Source organism: Gavialis gangeticus, unplaced genomic scaffold, assembly GCF_001723915.1.
Source record: "Gavialis gangeticus isolate Ggan-Ray unplaced genomic scaffold, GavGan_comp1, whole genome shotgun sequence".
Taxonomy (NCBI): Eukaryota; Metazoa; Chordata; order Crocodylia; family Gavialidae; genus Gavialis; species Gavialis gangeticus.
Window position 1 is genome coordinate 78,874,510 of NW_017729033.1, and position 19,805 is coordinate 78,894,314.

Here is a 19,805-nt window from a genome sequence, read left to right on the forward strand (position 1 = left end):
CCTATCTTTATATGCCATAGTTTTTCAAGGCCTTTAATCATTTTTGTTGCTCTCCTCCAGATTATTTCCATTTCCCACATCTTTCTTGAAGTAATTTCACCATAATGCAAGGTGAGGGCTGTCAAAGGCTAAAGGGAGTAGAAAAAACACTTGGCATGACTTGCATGCAACCCTTTCTGTTAGTACATCCCAGTATGCTGTTTGGACCTAACCCCAGGTCCTTTGCATAAGGTTATTTTGAACCCTAAACTTGTCATCTAAAATATGTGTTACCCCATCATCTAGAAAGAGGCTAAGATTCAATCCCATAGTCTACATAATTTAATGAAGATTTTAAACAGTACTTGGCCCATGGGAAATCCCACATATTTTTGCTTCTGATATTGAGCAACTGGCAATAATTCTTTGGTGCAATTATTCAGCCAGTTATGTACCCACAATAAACTCCTGTGTGAAGTCCCACTAATGTTAAAAGGACTGCAACCATGTGGAACACCGTGAAGTTATGTAGCGTTATTTTATTGACCCATTTGTATAGCTTCTAAAACCCTGTTTGTTAGAACTAAAGTGTCTTCATAAACAAGATAAAATGTGTATACTCATGTTCATAGGTAAACTGCAACAAATACTAATTCAGTAAAAATGTGGAATGATACATAACCCTCCTTAGAATATAGTGATTATCTGTGGTTAATTCGTGTCCTTTCATTTCACGGCTTGAGTTGCCAGAATTAGTTATGTATACTGCTTTCCCGTTCATAGGATTCACAAACAGGTGACACATCTGTTTCATGAGGTACCTTTTACCAAGGTCTCTATCTGCTACTGAGACCACAGACTACAGGACAACTTGTAAGAATGTACTTCATTTATCGTCATTAGGAGCAGAAGTTTGAGACTAAATAACATAATTATATTCAGGAAAATTCTTTATAATCATATGACTTTCTAAATATATTCAGAAAAAGTAAGATAAAATATTCAGTCACCTGTTGCAAAAAATCTATTTTGCTAAAAGCAAAAACAGCAAAATAAAATATATTTGGATGTTCCAAATACTTACAGAAATAAGCCAAGTCTAACATTAGAAATGGTTTGAAAATATGTTTTATTTACATGTAATTCCAAAACTGCATGTAATTCTTGAATGTGCATGCATGTATATGCAGTTTTCTCATGATCCAACCTTAATTTCTAAAATGTTTTTCCTCTCACACTTTCTTTTTTTTTCACACTTTTCCATATTACATTTTCCATTAACATGTCATGGGTTTTTTTGTGGGGGAAGGGTTAAATGTTTTATACTTAATGCAGTTAAGTGAATGTTGTTTTATGGAACATGTATGAAAACTAAAATATACTGTTTCAGTACTAAACTTACCTTTATAACTTGATAAACATTGAATAGATAAATTCATTTCACAGTATCTATTGTGTGATATCTTTCTTTTTTTCTAAATGCTATCTGTAAAATGCTTTCTTGGATTATGTGTTTGTAATTGATACAGGTAGTCTGAATTGATTATTTTTCCTTTTCTAATGTTTAAGCATGCAGATGACATCACAAGTTTACTGTCTGATACTACGTTGCTTGTACACTTTTTTGGCAAGAAAGGAAAGGCTGAACTAAACTTTGAAGATTTTTATAGGTGAGCTTCAATTTTATAATTTCTGTATAAAATGTCCATTACAATTATCTCCTATCATAGAATCATAGAGTTAAAAAGGATCTCAAGGATCATCTTATTCTACCTCCTACATAAATGCAGGAATTCTATTCATAAATCATCCCTGTCCAACCTCTTCTTGAAAGTTTCCATAAAGGAGATTATACAACTTCCCTGGGCAGTTATTTCATCATCTTATTTTTCCAAAAGTAAGAAGTTTTTTTTTCTGATATCCAATCTAAATCTGCTTTGCTACAATTTAAAGCCATTTCTTCAGGTCCTACCAGGGGCAGCTTCAGGGGGCATGCAGTGGCTTGGTCACACCCTCTTTTGGATTGGACCACACCGTGGGAGCCTCCAGGAACTTTTTAAAGTTCCTAAATTGGATGAAAATACTCTTTCCCTTTCCCTTTCCCTTCCTGCTCAAAAAATCCCTACCCCTGCCTCGTGTGCCCACCCCTCCTTCTCCCCCTCCACCACCTGCCTTTCCCTGCTGTCCTGAGGGCAGAGAAGTACCTTTGCTGCCTGTTGCTCAGGGGCTGGACTCAGCTGGGGATGGCGGCAAGGGCAGCAGGGGTAGACGAGAGTACCCCTTCCCTATGCTCTGACTAGGTAGGGTGGGGGGAACTTCCCAGTCATCCTGTTGCCACTGTCCCCTCCTCAGCTGAGCCCAGCCCCAACTCAGCCCTGCTGGCTCTGCAACTTCCCTGCCCCCAGCTCCAGAGAATGAAGGGGGTGGGTGAAGAAGAAAGGAACAGGCTGCCTCTGAGCAGGAAGGGGAAGGAAAGGGGTATTTTCATCTGCTTTAGGACTTTTTAAACTCCCCAGAGGCTCCTACAGCGTGGTTTTCCTGCACAGGTGGGACAGAAGAGGCTGGGAGCAGGGGGTACATCCACCCTTGCAGTACGGGTTGCTGCTCCCACAACCCGCTTTGGGAGATTCTGAACCTGGCCCTGTGTCCTACCCTCTACTGTAAGGAAAAAAGTTGTTCTTTCTTCTTTATGCAGCCTTTCAGATATTTCAAGACTGCTATCATGTCCCTCCCTTAATTGCCTTTTCTGCAAACTAAATGTACCTAGTTTCTCTCAACATTTCTTCCCAACCTCTTTATCTTCCTTGCCAACCTCTTTATCTTGTCCAGTTAGATCCTTTAACTACATATAACATATGCATTTTTTTACTTTCTCTTTAAATGCATCTGCTTTTCAGTTCATCACAGACTCTTTTGTGAAGAAAGGGGCTTTCTCTTTTCTGCTGAAAAACTTGAAAACAAGGTGAAAGAAACTCATTAAAATACACACCATTCAAAATTTGCATTGTGTTTTTGTGTTCTTTGTAACAGAGGCAAACAGGCATTTCACTATAATTTTATCAGATGTGCAAGGTAATTTGGTGCTCATTACAGTAGGATCAGATCATTTGTATTTGGGTGGTTTGCAACCCAGTTAATTTGCTGAATAGGGACAAGCTACTAGGCTGTTTGCTGGGGTTCTTACTTCAAAAGATGCTGCTTGCCCACTAAGTTGGGGTTTGTTAGTGGTGCCAGGCAGCTCATCAGAGAAGCAACACCCTTTGAAATAGAAACCACAGCAAACACCCAAAGCACTACAGCAGACTTATAGGACCGCTTCCTGCTGCTCTGTATGCCCCTGATTAAATATTCACCATGGGGTTAGGAACTGAACCCTGTGAAGAATGTGTAAACACAAACTCGATAGGTAGTATTCTTGCCTTATATTGGAACTAAGCTAATATCCTACCATGAAGTCATGGCATGCTTCTTTTGGTTGTCCTCTTTTCTGGATGTGATGGTACATTCTTGCTACTACCACCTCATTTCTGATTGTGAGCAATTTGGGGAGAGGCAGTGTCTTCATATATGCCTATGTTGCTACGAATTTATAGTTCTTTCTATTTAAAGTAAAACTTCGCCAAAAAATGTTACACACAGTATTGGCTATTATGAATAGAGATAAAAACTCAGTGGCAGCCATTAGCAAATGCTAACTTTATAACTATGGCAGTTGAAAGAATATAGTTGTGACATTAGAAAGTGAACCATTCATAAAACCAAAAACAGTCATGTTTCTTCTTGAATAAAAGAATAAAAATTTGTCTTCTGTTTCTTTACTTGTACCACCAGTATTTACTTTTTCTCTAGTTATCCCTTACCTACTTATGAATTTTGATGCAACCAAAAGTACGCAGTCTCCTCTGCATCTCTCTTCTTGAAGCTGAGCCACTGCAACGTGCAGTTAGTACTCATTGGATGAAATAGATAATGAGGAAGTTTCTGTTCCTTTGGGAGCAAGAGTCTAGGCTAGACCCAGAACCCACTTTCTATCAGATAGCAGCCACCTTACTGAATCACATAACCTTTAGCTAGTTCTCTTGTGGTTGCACGTATCTCCCTTTCTTGGCTGTCCTGGAGCCCAGCCTAACCTGTGCTGGGATGAAGCAGATGATAAATTCAAACCTCTTCTGGTGAGAGAGGCCTAGAACCTGGGCCTTCCTGTATGAGTGTCCTATCACTAGCTAGCTGGCTAAAAGATAGGAGGGTTGTGCTCCTCTGGCATTTATTGCAGGTTTTTGCCTTGCTACAACTTATGCTTGCCCAAATACATGCATACCTGCCTGGTCTGAATGCAGCTCACTGAGAATGCTCAGTAGTTATGTGGATACTTGTACATTTGCACTGTACATGGAATAAGACTGCAAAATATACATCAATTTTAAAAACGGTAGTTATGCACCTGGTTGAGTGCCGTGTGTACATAACTAGGATTCTGCCTTAAGAGTGTAGGTCATACTCCCAGTATGTAGACTATATCATGGGAAGCAGTAACTCTGAAAAGGACTTTTGGATCATGGGGAAATCAACTCCAAGCGTAACACTCTAGTGGTTCAAGTTAGGTTGGTGTCCACTGGCATCCCAGGCTCCTTTGCAGTCTCCCACTAGTCCCCCCTTGCAGGGAGGCATGCTAGCACTCACCGCACACTCAGCTGCTCCAGTCGAGCACCCAAAGACCTGACACAGAGCCCAGGAGACCCCCTGTGCTCAGGTGCAGCCCCATGGAATCCAACCAGGCTGCCAGGTGTGGATGAGTATGCCTCCTCCCACACAGGATGAAGGCACAGCCCAGGGACGTAGGTGCCCAAGTGCCAGGGCTCATGCATGGGAAAACAGATGCCTCCCTTCCCCACTCCCACTGGTTGCCTGTGGCTGACAGATGAGGTGACACAGCAGGGGATTGGGGACATGATCACCCATGCTCAGCAGCAAGTCAAGGGTGGCCTGGGTGCTTGGCTGCTTTCAACAGTCTCCAGCAGCCGGGGGAGCCCATGGGGCATGCTGGGAGGTATGTAGGAGGGCCCCCAACCTGCTGGCCTCAGCCAAAGCAGGCAGCCTGTGTGCCGTTCTATCTCCCTCCCTCTCCTCCCCTCCCCCCCCACCAAAAGGCAAACGTGTTCTGTTCACCACCAGTCTAACTTATGACACTTACAGAAAACTGTCACTTGGACTGATTCTACCTCAGGCTCTTTTACTGTCTGTACCTAACCACTGGTCACAGGCTATTGCAATTTTTGGATACATGATCAGGGACCCATCAAATAGGACTAGAGAGGTTCTGTTACTTCTGTATTTGGCTTTGATGCAATTGCTTCTAGCCCCAGTCTGTCCAGTGTATCCACTTCTGTTGTCCGCAATTCATGAAGAATGTTGACAATTTGATGAGAGTTAGAGAAGAGCCATAAGAATGACTGAAGGATTGGGAAGCATGCCTTGTAGAGACTACAGTTCAACCTGTTTAGATTATCAAAGAGTTGATCTGATCACAGTTTGTAAGTACTTACATTAGGAATAAAACTGTTACAATCTGCTCTTTGGACTAGCAGATACATATAAAACAGTATCCGGCTGGATAAGTTCTAGGCTGGATGTTGAAACTAAACAACATTCAAACTGGACAACATTCAAAATAAAGGACAGTTTTTTGACAGTAAAAGGATTAAACATTGAAATCTCTTGTCAAGAGTTGTGATGTATTTGTCATCACTTTTAATCTTTCAATCAAAACTTGATGCTTTTCTAAAGGATAGGATATAGTTCAGAAGAAGAAAATTCAGGGAACTCAGTTGTCTGTTTTTCTAAAGGAAATTGAACTGTGTAAATCTTTGGGTGAAAGGAATGGTAGAAGTGTGAAGTATTATTTCCTGTTCAATATTTGTTTGTACTTTAGGTTTATGGATAACCTACAAACTGAAGTTCTAGAAATAGAATTCCTTACCTACTCAAATGGGATGAACACTATCAGTGAGGAAGACTTTGCTCGTATTCTTCTGAGATATACAAACGTGGAAAATACATCAAGCTACTTAGAAAATGTGCGCTGCAGGATCCCTGAAGAAAAGGTAGTTACTTGGTCACTACAGCTGCATAAAACCCGGAAGTCCCAAAGGGGAAACACTGGGGCGCATCTAGATGAGCATGGCCATGTGGTATGTGGCACTGCAAACACATCTGCAGCACCACATACCACACAGTCGGGTGTTCTCCATGCTGCAAGTAAACAGTGCCCATGAATGCGCTGCACCGTTTTTTTTTTCCACGGGTCATGCATGGGCAGCATGTGACACTAAAAAGCAGAGCTGGGACATCCAGCGGCCCCCAGGACCCCAGATAAGGCTGCTGGGCCCCAGCCTCTCCTACTGCCCCGGGGTAACTTGCCACGCACCAAAGTGCACGTGGTATGGGCGTTCCCTGGGGACAAGTAGCTGCACTGCAAGGTGCGCCACTCCTCCTTGTCTACAAGGAACTAAACATCCGCGCTCATCTGGACACGGCCCTGGTGTCCTGTAAGTCAATTTCCCATTGATATCAGTGGTATCTGGATTTCAGCCAGTGGTATCTGGATTTCAGCCAAAGTATCTTAGATCATTTACTTTGCATTTTCTGTTTTACAAAATCCATATTGAATGACATGTATATTGGGTTAAATAACAAGGAACAGGTTGAATAATCAAATAATTTTTCAGATTGCAATGGCTATGGCTTTATACTAGGTTAAACTTTTATACTAAACAACAAAAAATGTAAATGATCTAAAGAAATTAAATCATTCTAGGCTTTTCAACTCTAGTGAAGACACCTCCTATCTTTACCTCTTCGCTGCCACCTAAATAGTATCTCTTTAAAAACTAGCTTGACACCTTAACAGTGGATCATTTATAGCTAGTCTTTGATGAGTGAATGGTTCTTATCAATGGTTAAAGAGTTATTTTCAGAATCTGGGTAGTAAAGAATGGCAAAGAACATTAAGTAGCTAATCCTCCATTTGTTTAGCAACAAATGTGTTGTCAGTAGTGTATCTAAGCAACAGAAGACTCTAGTGGTAGCTGAATGCATGGATGCAAATCAATAGAGATGTTGTTACAAGTGGGTCTTCAACCATTGGATGTTTTGGATATATTTCTTCTATTTGTGTTTATAGAAGGATCAGGTTAATCTGCTCTAGAAATACTTGCAAACAGTTTGACCTTGTTTAAAATGGCCATGTATTTTGACGGTGTTGACAGTTTAACTTGTGGAAGTGAAAACAGTTTCACAGATAAGTATACTGCCTAGCAATTACCTTAAAGTGTTAGACTGAAAAATTACACATAAATAAGAACCACTGAAATACTATAAAATAGCAGACTTTGGTTTAAAACAAAATACCTGAATGGAAAGCTGGAGTTACAAAGACAACAAATGACCTAAGAAAGCATTTATTTAAAAAATGACTGTTATTGAATTTAATTTAAAATTGCAATTGGTCTGGAGTTGCAGGGTCACAATTCTTACCCAGCTGCATAGGTAATAAGGTTACTCACCTGATGCTCCTACTTCTTCTCTTTCCCTTAGTCTACATAAGCAGGAGATTCCTGAACTTAATCCATTTACGCACTTGCCGGTCAGAGAAGCTGATGGGTTCCCTGCACAGACTGAAGTAAACCATTCGCTCCTCAGAGCCAGGGAAAACAGAGAAGGAATTGTGACTGGGACAGGTTGTTCTTTGTTCTGTTTCTGGGAGAGTGGTACTACTCGCTAACCCTTTTTCAGGATACGAACTAGCTGTCAGTAGGAAAAGTTTTGAATAGAAACCAAAAAGATTCATATGGGATCTATATTGAATTCCGTAGAAATGGATTTTACTTCAGTATTGTCTAGTTTTCTTACTGTATGGATCCAGATATATTTTGTTGTTTCTGAAATCAAGTCTTATATGCTTGAAAAAGTTTGCTTAGGAAAACAAAAGTTTATTTAATTACTATAATACTATATACATGGCACACAGGTTAAAAAAGGCATATAGTGAGAAGTGTAAAGATGCATGTATTTGACTGGCTAAGGTGAAGTTAGTTTAGTTTAATTCAATATCTTAAATACATGAAGTGCTTCTTCAAGTTCTGTATCTTAATCCTTCAACACTACTGTCATGAGTGGCAAAAATCTTTAACAAGTAAGCTTCACTCCTTTCTTTGCCTGGGTTTTTTATGCTCAGCTGCAGTAAAGTTGACCATCCTTACACCCCTCTGTTTTAGCCACCATGTTCAGTGTAGCATTTACGCAGTTTACACATGATGCTTTGCTCCTAGGGACTTTTATATTTAGTAATTCTAAAAACCCTGCCAAAAGTGTTTGCTTCAAAGTTTGGGGAACTTTTGCTGGTGTAACAAAATCATCAACCAAGGACATTCTCAGACTACATGCGGCCCCTAAACGTTTTCTTTGGTTGGTGACCTCTCATCTAAATAACAACTTGCCCACATATCCCTTGGTATGTGGTCCTTTATTCTAGGCATTAAACTAAATTAAAGCTCTCCATTTCTACAGCCATACACTACTGGTATGGTCAATAAGCACCCTAGAGAAAGTAACTCCTCAGAAACAGAACTCTCAGACCTTCATCAGCTTTTGAAAATGGGACTAATGCTCCTAAAACAGTGGCTTATCCGGTTCATTTAAGCACACTTGATTTGACCCCTTCTGACTAATAATATAATTAGCATGACATTGCATCCTTATTGTTGCAAAACATTTAATTCTTATATTCTCCAATACAAAGACATGACTGATAACTTCCAAAGATGTTGCTCTAGAATGCACAGTAGTAAGCTGCTATTCTCACAGTTGGCACTGTTACTCTTTTTGTGGCTTTCTTTATGCAGAGGCCCATAAAAAATGTGCTGATCATTTGGCTGACTATATTCATGTTGAAGTGTTTAGCTGGCATGCTGCCTGCTTACAAGATGTTCTCCTTTTGCTAGGTGCCAAGTAGTGATTCATTTAGACTGGCAGCTTGAATTACTACAAATATCAGCTCCTACAGTAAGATCATCTTTTTCAACAGCACTGCTGTATTCATATCACAGTTCACTTTGTTTTGCTAAAAATATAATCTGCCCAATGAACTAGAAGTTTTCCTTCACTTTTACCTGGAAAATATATGGTTTTCACTAGGAACCTGGGAAATGCATTTACATTCTTTATCATATCAAAACATATGCAATATAATGTTGAGTATTCTGTTAGAATTGTTTGGTTTTACAAAAGTTATTCTAGAGATGGGAAATTGTCATCCAACTCTGAATGCCCATCTCCTTCTGTTAACAGGCCTGGGCACCACTTGTGGGGAGGGGAGGGGGTTGCAAAAATAGCAGCTGCCACCATCGGCATTGTGGCTGCTGGCACTGCCCTGTGTGGCATGGCTACCGAGGGCTGCAGAGCTGCCCTGCTGTGCCTCTGCCTTTTCGTTTTTTTAATTTTGCATCTCTTCTCTCTCTCTCTCTGTCTAAAGTTACAGGTCTGAACTTGGGAGGTACTAAACATCTAGGAATGCAGTTGATTTCAGTTAGATTTGCCCGGCAAAGGAATCAGGCCATTTATTTGTGTTATTTGTCACTAAGTCAAAGGTTGTAAAGTACATGTAGTTTATACTTGGACTCTACTTACAGTTGCTTTTATCTACTTGACAAAAACACTTTACCTCTAATATCAACTCAAAGAAGCCATCAATTTTCATAACATTTCAGAAAGCTGAAGCTCAAAATATATTATGTACAGGCCACTGTGTCTGAACCTTTGCTATACCTAGCAAGCCCCCACCTAGATGAAACTCCCTCCCATCTAACAATAAATAAAAGGCAAAGTAATTGGGAGACCTTGACATTCATTCACTCTCCACATTGAGACCATTTTAGCCAGGTCATTCAGGCTGTATAACTGTAGCTAGAACTTCATTAGAAACGCTGAGATTTAAAAATCAACAAAACCTTCAGAGTATTTGTTTACTATCTCTATAAGCATTTTTAGTTATAATAATGATGAGGTTAACAATAATGGTACACATTTGTAATGAAATCTTATTACTAGTAATTCAGCTGCATATTGTGTCATAAGATACATTATTTTAATTTGATTTTAAAATGATAGGAAAATGTATTTGTCAAGTAAAAACACAGACTTAAGGAAACCCTAAAAAATCTACCATTGGGGAACATGCCCAATAGCCAGACTAATTTTATTGAGTTTTGCCATTGGTGCTTGATTCATCTGAAGTATCAGTGCCCTTAAAGACTTAGATTATAGCTCTTTAGGAGACTGAATCATTCAGTAGAACATTTTCATAAAGTTTTAGAACAAAGTAAAAAAGCAAAATGCATTTCTCTTGTCACAAAGGCTGAAATGTATAGGGGGCATAATTTTTTGCAGCTTTGAGCAATTCTATGGTTGTTCAAATAACTGAAGTGATAATAATTTAGTTTATATAATGACTGCATGCTGATGTGACTGGAGAAAAGCTTTCAACTTGGCAACTCAGCCTCCATTGTTTTGGGATTTGCTTTTATATTTTGTTAGCTTTGGCTCCTCTTAGTGGAGGAGTAAATTAGGAAGTAAGTAAACACTCTGTTTTAATCTCTGGGTGAACCTTATGCTTTTTATTGTGTTTTTTTTCCTTAGGTGTTTTTTTTGTTCACTAGTTTACTTTTAATGGAAGCCAGGAGAAATGCTTGATATCTATCTTATTATCAACATAGTCTGCTAAGGATCTAAGTGAAAGGAACAATTAAAATATGAAATGCATCACATTTTTAAAGAATTGGGCCAGACCACATCCTTGCTGGAAAGAAATACACTAAGAATTTAAGTGATTTGCCCAAGGTGTACACAGGAAAACTTAGCCAAAATTAGAACTTAGGTTTCTGACTACATGACAAGTTTTACAGAGACTGCCTACATTTGCAAGTCTCTACCATGTGAATGTCCTACCTATATCTAGTGTAATAATTTAGCATCAATTCTCATGGTCAGGCAAAGTCAGAGACTTTATTCTTGGGAAGGGGCATTATGGAATGCAAATGAGATGTGCTTCAATTATAGATGACCTCACTTTCTGTAGAGAAAATAAGAGGAAAACTAGGAAAAAGATGGAAGAATTAATCAAAAGTTTTTCTCTCACATCACTAAATAAGCAAGCATCTTTTGTATTTTATAGATCTGCTGAGGTCTGCAGAATGAACTTCTGCTGTTTCCAAATTTGAGTCCCAACAGATGCTGTAGTAGATAGGTATGTTGACATGAAATAAGTTAAAGCAAAGAAGTTCCCCGGCTTACATAATCTTTTCTAGTCTCACCCACAAGCAAATTAAAATTATTATTATGTCTGTTAACATAATACATAGGATACCTAGTGATGGAGTAGGGCCTCACTGAGTTAAGTGCTGTACAAACACAGAATAAAAAGATAATTCCTTTTCCAAAGCTTACAATCTATAGAAAACAAGTGACAACAAACAACAGATGGATGGGAAGAGATGAGATAATATTGTTACCATATAAATGATCTAAGTGATGTTCACTTGTCATTTCTACTGAGTATTCTAACAGTACTAATTTACATCAGCTTCTTTTATTTAATAGGGTATCACGTTTGATGAGTTCAGATCATTTTTCCAGTTTTTGAACAATCTAGAAGATTTTGCTATTGCAATGCAAATGTATAATTTTGCAAATCGTTCCATAGGACAAGGTGAGTATTTATAATTTCATAGAACTATTTCTTTTTTTAGTTGGAAGCAACTTTGTTTTTTATTTGCAGATCTTCACTTTTCCAGTCAAAATTTCATCATAACTAGCTATTACAGTTATACTACTATTCTAGCATCAATGAGATTTTTTCTTAATACTTGGAAATAAAGATACTTCTGCAGTTTATCAGAAGAATGTTGCCTTTTATACTACTATCTGTTAAGAAATTTTCTTGAAGTGGACATTGTCTCTGAAGTAGATGTAGTCAGTACAAATTCATGTAAATATTCCTGCTCTTTTAAAACTAGAAAAATAGCTATGTATCAGAATTTATTAATTTCATTTTTTTACTGTTAAAATTAATTATATTTACCTATTGCTTTATTCAGAAAAGGTCTCATACACAGCTCCCTCCTCCTGCCAGGAACAGTGTTATCAAATCATCTTCATGATAAACTTGAAGTTTGTTTGTTTGTTTAAATAAAAGGAAAAATAGACATGGATTCATAATTGAACATTATATTTGTAATATTTTAAATTTTCAAGGTGTTGCCATAGATTTTTCAGTTCCTTTGTAAAATCACTATGGAATACAGTTTTCTATTGTGTGTTCCAAAGTGTGGATTATTACATGTAAGACTTTGAGGAGGAGATTCTGCTTCCTAAAATTGAAAAATTGGATAATGACTGAAAAATAGTTTCAGACACCCAGTAGTGTCCCCTTTAGCTCAGACATAGCCAGCCAATACGTAGAAATGGGGCTATTTGGTCCCACTGTGTCTCTTAAGTAATAGATCAAGGAAAGAATTTGGTGGGGGAATGCTGCTTAAGTATAAGGTTTTGTGACAAGATAAGTGTGGAGGACACATTAGAATGTCAGACTTTGATTATGACCCAGCTTTCTAATTCTGTCACTACATACAGTAAAGTTTGTAAATCGTAACCTGTGAACCATTTTTTTCTGATAAGTTCGTTGATTTCAGTGAGGTTGCATCTCTCGCTCCAGCAGAGAATTTGGCCACCTTTTTTCTATACAAACTTTGACTTATATGTGTAACTAAAATAATATGTGATCATATAACTAAAGCCATGTTTACATCTGTGAAATTTAACCCTTTCATGTTTTCTTATTTATTGAATACTAAAATGGGCAAATTTAAGTTAAAATGGTATTATATCCTGCATTTTATTATATGTTCTCCAGTAGAAATGTTTATACTGAAGTGCTGTATATCACAACATGTACATTTTTTATACAGTATACTCAGAAGTTAAAGGACATTGTGATGTCTGTGTTTCACTTTTTATTGCTGTTTTGGTTATGTAGATGAATTCAAGCGTGCTGTGTATGTAGCTACAGGCCTGAAGCTTTCACCACATTTGGTGAACACAGTCTTCAAGATTTTTGATGTGGATAGAGATGACCAGTTGAGTTATAAAGAATTTATTGGTGTCATGAAAGACAGATTGCATCGAGGATCCAGGGTAATAATTTTAATTCTATATTTATTTTAATTAATTGTAGAATCATCAAAGAACTACAGGTAGCCTATCAACAGCTCTTTAATCATGTATGTTTTTAAAGACTTCTGAAGCAGACTGAAACGGTTTTCTTTTCTATACAACTATAAAACTATAATGCTGCAGAGTGTTTCTTTATAATACAGAACTATTTTACAAGTGCAAAGTTCACTGCCATTTCTGCTGGCTGGGCACATCTACATGTGATGCTATGGTGCCATAGCAGCAGCATCTTACTTAATTCAGTAAGTAGGGTGACATAGCAGCTAAAAATAGCCATGTGTGGCAGTAATGGCATCATACGGGCTGTTTCTGCACCACCAAAAGGAAGTATTAAATGATGGCGCAGTAACAAAGGTGCCATAGGGACACATGTAGATGCGCCCACTGGTGTGCAGTCAGTTGGAACTAGGAATTTTAATAAGCATTACAATTATGCTTGGGCCCTTTTCAGGGAGAAAGGGAGGCAAGGTAAAGGAAAAAACCCTATATATATGTATGAAGCCCAAACTCCTATGCTTTTAAAATATTTTAGAAAATTAGTTATTGACAGTAAATGCCAGAAGAGATGTAGCAGAAGAAGGTTTAATTCATCAAATTAGGAATTAGTGAAATGTTGGTCTTTTGCTCTGTTAGCATTTAAGTTGCATTCAGTTGCAATTCAGTCATGCTCATTTGTTCATTTTCAGCAGCAAATTTTTGTTTTGTTTTTCATAGTTTAGACAAGATTATTTTCTGACCAAAGGTGATTCTGATAATTTAGCTGTATATCTAGGACAGTGGTTTTCAACCTTTTTTCATTTGCGGGCCCCTAAAATATTTCGAGTGGAGGTACAGACCCTTTTAAGTTGTAAGTGTGGGTATTCACATACTTTTGATCATAGTCATCTTTTGCAGACCTCTTAGGCATGGTCTTCAGACCCCCAGGGGTCCGCAGACCACAGGTTGAAAACCACTGATCTAGGAGGTTAGTGTCAGTATTATGGATGGCAGGGGGATAGAAAAATCAGTTGCCTAAAGTTTAGGCACCCGAGCCTGCAAATTGGCTTTAGAGCTCTGCCATTTGAGTACATGTGTAAACTTCCCTGTCCTCTGTGGATTTTCTCCAGTTCACTGGGACCAGAACAGAAGCCTTTGTTGTGGTAGAAACTTTAAACAATTTTGAAATAACAGTTGGGGCTGAGAAATAAGCAAGTGTGAACCTTGTTAGATAGTGGTATTATGCAATTCTACAGCTACATTCGTACACCTGTGTGATTTGTTTTCAAGTTTAGAAATAATCTTAGTTTTTAATAAAAGCACTGAGAAAAATTCACATATCTTTTTAGAAAATAATGACAATGTGAAGTTAAACACTTTTTCTATTATTTTTTCTTTACATATGTATACCATTGTCAACATTGTTTGATTTGCAATTGAATTTTAAAGTGTAAGTTTAGATATAAGTTTAAAATGCTTTCACTGTGGAGTTTATAATCATTCAACTGACATTTAATTCTGTTTTATCGTAATATGATTTTACTCCCTGTATTAGTTATTTTAATTAGATTTCTAGATCTGTACTTGATGAATATTAATAATGTTAGGGTTTATATATAAGGTGATGTTGAATCTACTGCATGATTTGGATTTTAATTCAGTGGGAGTTAAAAAAAACAGCTAATGGATATGTGACAAGAACTTATTCCTTGCTGGGGCTCAAACCATAAAAACCATTTATGATATGGTGCTAGTAGTTTCACAACCATTAGAAGATGTTTGACTGTCTGTGCTTACTAATGGCAAATGGGTAGTATGTGGCAAGGTAACTGGAACATGGTCTGCTTAATAAATCATTTTAGCAAATACATAGTATTTTATGTTTGTCTTAAATGTTACAAAAATCAAGACAAAATCAAATATAATCCTTAGGTGTCTTTTTCATCCGGGACTATTTTGCTTTCTGCATGTAGCACACTTCTCTATAGCTCATTTCAAAATCTTTTAATTCAGTAAGTAGGGATCCTAAGCCAGAATGTGATACTTCTACAAGAGATCCCACTAATTTACTGGGTATACTGTAGAAATTAGGTGCAACTCAGTATGTACAAAGAGTTCATAATTCAATCTACTACCAAAGTGACCAAATCACTCATTTTTATTTTCTTCTCACTACCCAACTGTTTTATTGATTAAATATATATATGCCCGTTCCATGGAAAGCAGAACTCAAGGAACTTAGTATTAATTTCCAGCAAGTTTCTTGAATTGATGCAGACGTTATTTGTGCATCTACCATGAACAGTAGTCAAAGCTTTCACAGTTTTTTCCTTTGCATTTTAATAGCACCCAAAAACATTCCCAAGATTTAGAATGAAAAGAGAAAGTCATGTTATGTCTTTCCTGCCTTTTGTTAAGTGCTCAATTTGGCAGCAAATATCACTGATCTTTCAAGATAAAGACAGTTGCAAAAATGGCTTCAGTAGCCAAAATAATTTTCTTTCCATCTAATTTGTCCTTAAAAAATTAGTCAGTATAGCCATAACAAGAACAACCTTACCCTTTAGCCACTGGTATCATCATACTTACAATGTGCTCAAGCAATTATTTCTTACTTAATTGAAACAAATTACTGATAAGGCTCTTTCTTTCTTCATAAATATGTATTGAATGCATGTTCAGGTTCCATCATATAAACAAAAAGAGACTAATTGCTTCTTCTAGTATAATATTTCTAATAATATATAATCGCTTCTTCCAGTATAGTATCTGCATGGACATATTTGCCTGGCCCAACTATAACCAGTTTACAAACTACAGGTGCAAAGTGTTAATATTAAATAGATACACACTCACCTAAATCACATCAGTTGTTGATTAGCTAAAATATTTAGTAAGAAAATAAATAATAGCAGTGGTTTTTTTACTTTTGTAGCTAACATTTCTTTTTCATAAAACATGAACTAAGCAATGACAATAGTGTATTATTAGCTTCTCATTTTAATATAGTTTCTCATTTTGGCTAAGACAGCTTCAGTTTTCTACAGTTGGGATTTACTCTTGAATTTAAATGTTAGGTAGTAGTTGTAACATAGTAATTACAATTAATAAAAATATTCTTAACTTTGAGTGCAGCTTTGAAGGCAAAAATATTAAACTGGCTTTGAATGACTATTAAAACAGTATTTCCTACTAATTGATATTACTAAGTGTGCTTATAAAAAGCTTGCAGTTGTTATACATATAACAATAATAACAGTGTTGTGAAATCCTCTTGAGCCCAAATAAAAAATTTCTCTTAGCCATGGATGTCAAACATATGGCCCACAAGGTGAATCCAGCCCATAGACTTTTGCCAAGATACATTAAGGTACTTTCAGGGCTGGAGCTCTTCTATTTAAAAAAGTCAATAAAAGGATGAAAAAGAAGACTGGACCCTATCCTTCATATGAAGTAATATCATTGTTTTCTTGTCCATTGTCTTAAACTGTCTATTTGTCTATTTCCATAATGTAATATGATAAATTATACTATTATAACCATTAAAACTTTAGGAAACTAAAATTCCAGCTCCTGCTTTTGTAAGTAGAGTATCCAGGAAACTAACATGTAGAGATATATAAAGAATGTAATGTCTAACAATAGATTTTACCACATAAAATTATTCTCTCTTTTCTCTTTCACCAAGATAGTATTTGAAATTAAAGGATAATTGTTAACTTGAAAAATAAGAGAGAGAGAGTTTATTTAGATGAACTGGGGTATTTAGCTGCCACCTAGTGGCCAATTAGAACATTGCAATTTGTTTATTAAAGCATATGCAAATATTCTAACAGAAAATATATTTTCTTAGCTCTTTGTTTGATTTAAGATGGCTGTTCCTTTATTTTATTTTTAAAAAGGTGATGGAAACCCTTTCCCTCTTATGTAAAAATTCTAGTTTCAAATAATAATTTGGAATATAAACACCAAATAATATTTTTTTTTTTTTTTACCTCTGGCTAGCTATACTATAACTTCTATCTATTTTGTCATTTAATCACATTCTTTTGTATTTTCATGAAACTGTTGTCTCACGCTTACCTATGGCTGCCTTCACATGTTGTCTGCATCTGCGCACTTCTCCATCTTCTGCTCCACAGGGCTACAAAACTGTACAGAGGTATACCACTTTCAAATCCTGCGTGAAGAAGGAACTCTATAGCAGATAAGTTACGGTATGTGTTAGCTGCGCAGTCTAAATGTGCTAGCATGCTGATGGGAATGGCTGAATGTTAAAGTGTCAGTGTTTTGTTTTCCATTACAGAATTCTGGGATAGATTATGAGAATGTAACCCTCACAATATCTAACATATCATATTGTATTTTTTACCAAAATGGTCATAAGATTTCCATTTTTAGACTTACAAAAGACTGTCTGAGACTGTCAGTATTTTGTTGGCCTGTTGGCTTATTATGCCACATTCAAGGAAATCTATCTCCCTACTTGACAACATAAATTTGTGAGTTTCTGTTTCTATTTTCTCTATGTCCTGTAAGTATGTATGATATAGTAATGAAGATTTGTGAAGATCGATTTTCCACAAAAAACTGGTTAAGTAATTTAAACCCACTTCAGTTTATAATTGTATGCATTTTTAAAAGCACAGTGTATTTCTAGCCCTACTGCCAAAGCTGTCTTTCTGAGTAATGTAATTGTAGACTTTTTGTAATTGATTTCAGTACTAATGTTTCCTTTTCTGTCCATAATTTTGTATCGTATGGTAGCTACTCATAATATTCTTTAAATCTGAATTAGGTTCCAAATTTTAGTTTCTGAGTTGGAGGGAGGAAGAGATGTGTGATGTTATGGCCCAATCCCATACCTGTGGGAATATCAGTCTGGTGCATGTTGGTTCAAATACTGGGTCCCATGTATTTTTAAGCTAATTGGTCTGACCAGAATCTAGTCACTGTTTCTAGCTCTAATTCTCTAGGACACATTCCCAGGCATAGATTTCTTGTCTCATGCCCTCCTTGGAGAGACAGGATGCTGGCATCCAACCATCCTAGACCTTAGACTCAGTGCATGAGACAGTCAACCCACTGCCAGCTCCTTAAATATGCCTTACCAGAGCTCCGCTATCTCTGTCAGCACTCTGGGCTTCGCAGGTAAACTGTCTCACTCTACTTAGGAGCAATATGGCAGAAAATCATATTAATCATTGGATTTTCTTAACCACAGTTACTTGAATGTTAAGGTACATAAGGCTTACTGGTATTTGAAAAGTCAACAAAACTTTGAGATGGACCTCTTCATCTGAGTTTCATCCCCTTTCATTTCCCCATATGTAGCAATGCGCAGAATAGAACCTGATTCTTAATTCAGCCTTTGTCTCTGAGCTGTGTGTTCAGACTGATAAGCTACAGGTCTTACCAATCATGCATGTCCATCCCCTCTCCTTTCTCTTGCAGAGACCTTTATGAGTTTAAAAATGCAGGCACCATTATCTGTTAACTTTTGGCCCAGCTGCCACGAGCAACCAGTCACTGGTATTAGATTGTCATTTAGAAGTCTCTTATTTTTGTGTCAGTCCTTCAGCAAGGTGTCAAACCTTTCTTGAGCAGGCAACTGCCTGATAGAATGCAGCACAAAGAATTTCTTCAGGCAAATCCAGACTTTTGCAATCCTAGTGTCCAGTATTTTTTTCACTAAACAAAGTAGAGTTCACAGTCTGGCTTGAATACATCCCATTTTATCATGTGAAATTTAGTGTCTTTCATCCTAAAAAGATTTGAACCTACAACTTCCATTTTCCTAACTATCAGGCTATAGAATAGGCTGAGTGAGGGCACTTTTCACCTTCGTCTATTGAAGCTAGGTAACTGTGCAGTCGAGAACAGCCAAAAAGAAAATAAGCAAGAGCAAATCTTATGTTGCCTAGTGGTTAGGACACTTTCCTGGGACAGGGAGTGTCCTAGATTTGAGTCTATAATGTTTCCCACTTCTTGGGCAAGTGGCAAAGTAGCAGGAGGAGGTTGGCACCACCAGAAAAGTGAGATTAGACATTCTGAATTGCTTCTCTTCCATACCTACTACATGGCTATACTCAGAAATGGGTGTAGACACTGTGTATCACAAAAAACAGAGATGCCTACTGGATAGCTCCTAAGAGAAGCTGACGTTAAAATACTGATATCTCTGGGCTTTCTAAATCTCCACATAGAGGAGCTTAATATTCTGCATTTCCTGCCTACTGTATCTAGGGTGTCTGCCCTAAATTATTATTCTGTATCTCCCAAGTATTTCAAATGATGGTGTAGGGACCATCTACTAGGTATATACTGACATAGTTTGACTCCTGGACCAGTGTCTCTACCAAAGTCAAGTTAAATGCATGTGACAAGTCAAACCTTAAGGAGACGATCCTCCAAGCCCAGAGGAAGGTAATCCCCAGGAGGGTCAAAGGGGGCAGGAGAGCATATAAGCCTCCATGGCTCACTAAAAACATCCGGGAATGTCTCCTTGCCAAAAAGGAGGCTTACTCCCAATGGAAAGGAGGGGTCATCACTAAGGAGGACTATTC

At 37.4% G+C, this 19,805-nt stretch overlaps 1 protein-coding gene across 2 annotated transcripts in view; it reads left to right on the forward strand.

Annotated features, from left to right (window-relative positions):
* The window catches only part of MICU3 (mitochondrial calcium uptake family member 3), a 119,423-nt gene that overhangs the window by 88,418 nt on the left and 11,200 nt on the right, over positions 1 to 19,805 (forward strand). For both annotated transcript variants that reach the window (XM_019526257.1, XM_019526258.1), the window contains exons 10-13: positions 1,549 to 1,649; positions 5,909 to 6,080; positions 11,632 to 11,740; positions 13,067 to 13,224. In XM_019526257.1, the coding sequence (XP_019381802.1) occupies positions 1,549 to 1,649; positions 5,909 to 6,080; positions 11,632 to 11,740; positions 13,067 to 13,224 (540 nt within the window). The remainder of the gene's footprint in view (positions 1 to 1,548; positions 1,650 to 5,908; positions 6,081 to 11,631; positions 11,741 to 13,066; positions 13,225 to 19,805) is intronic.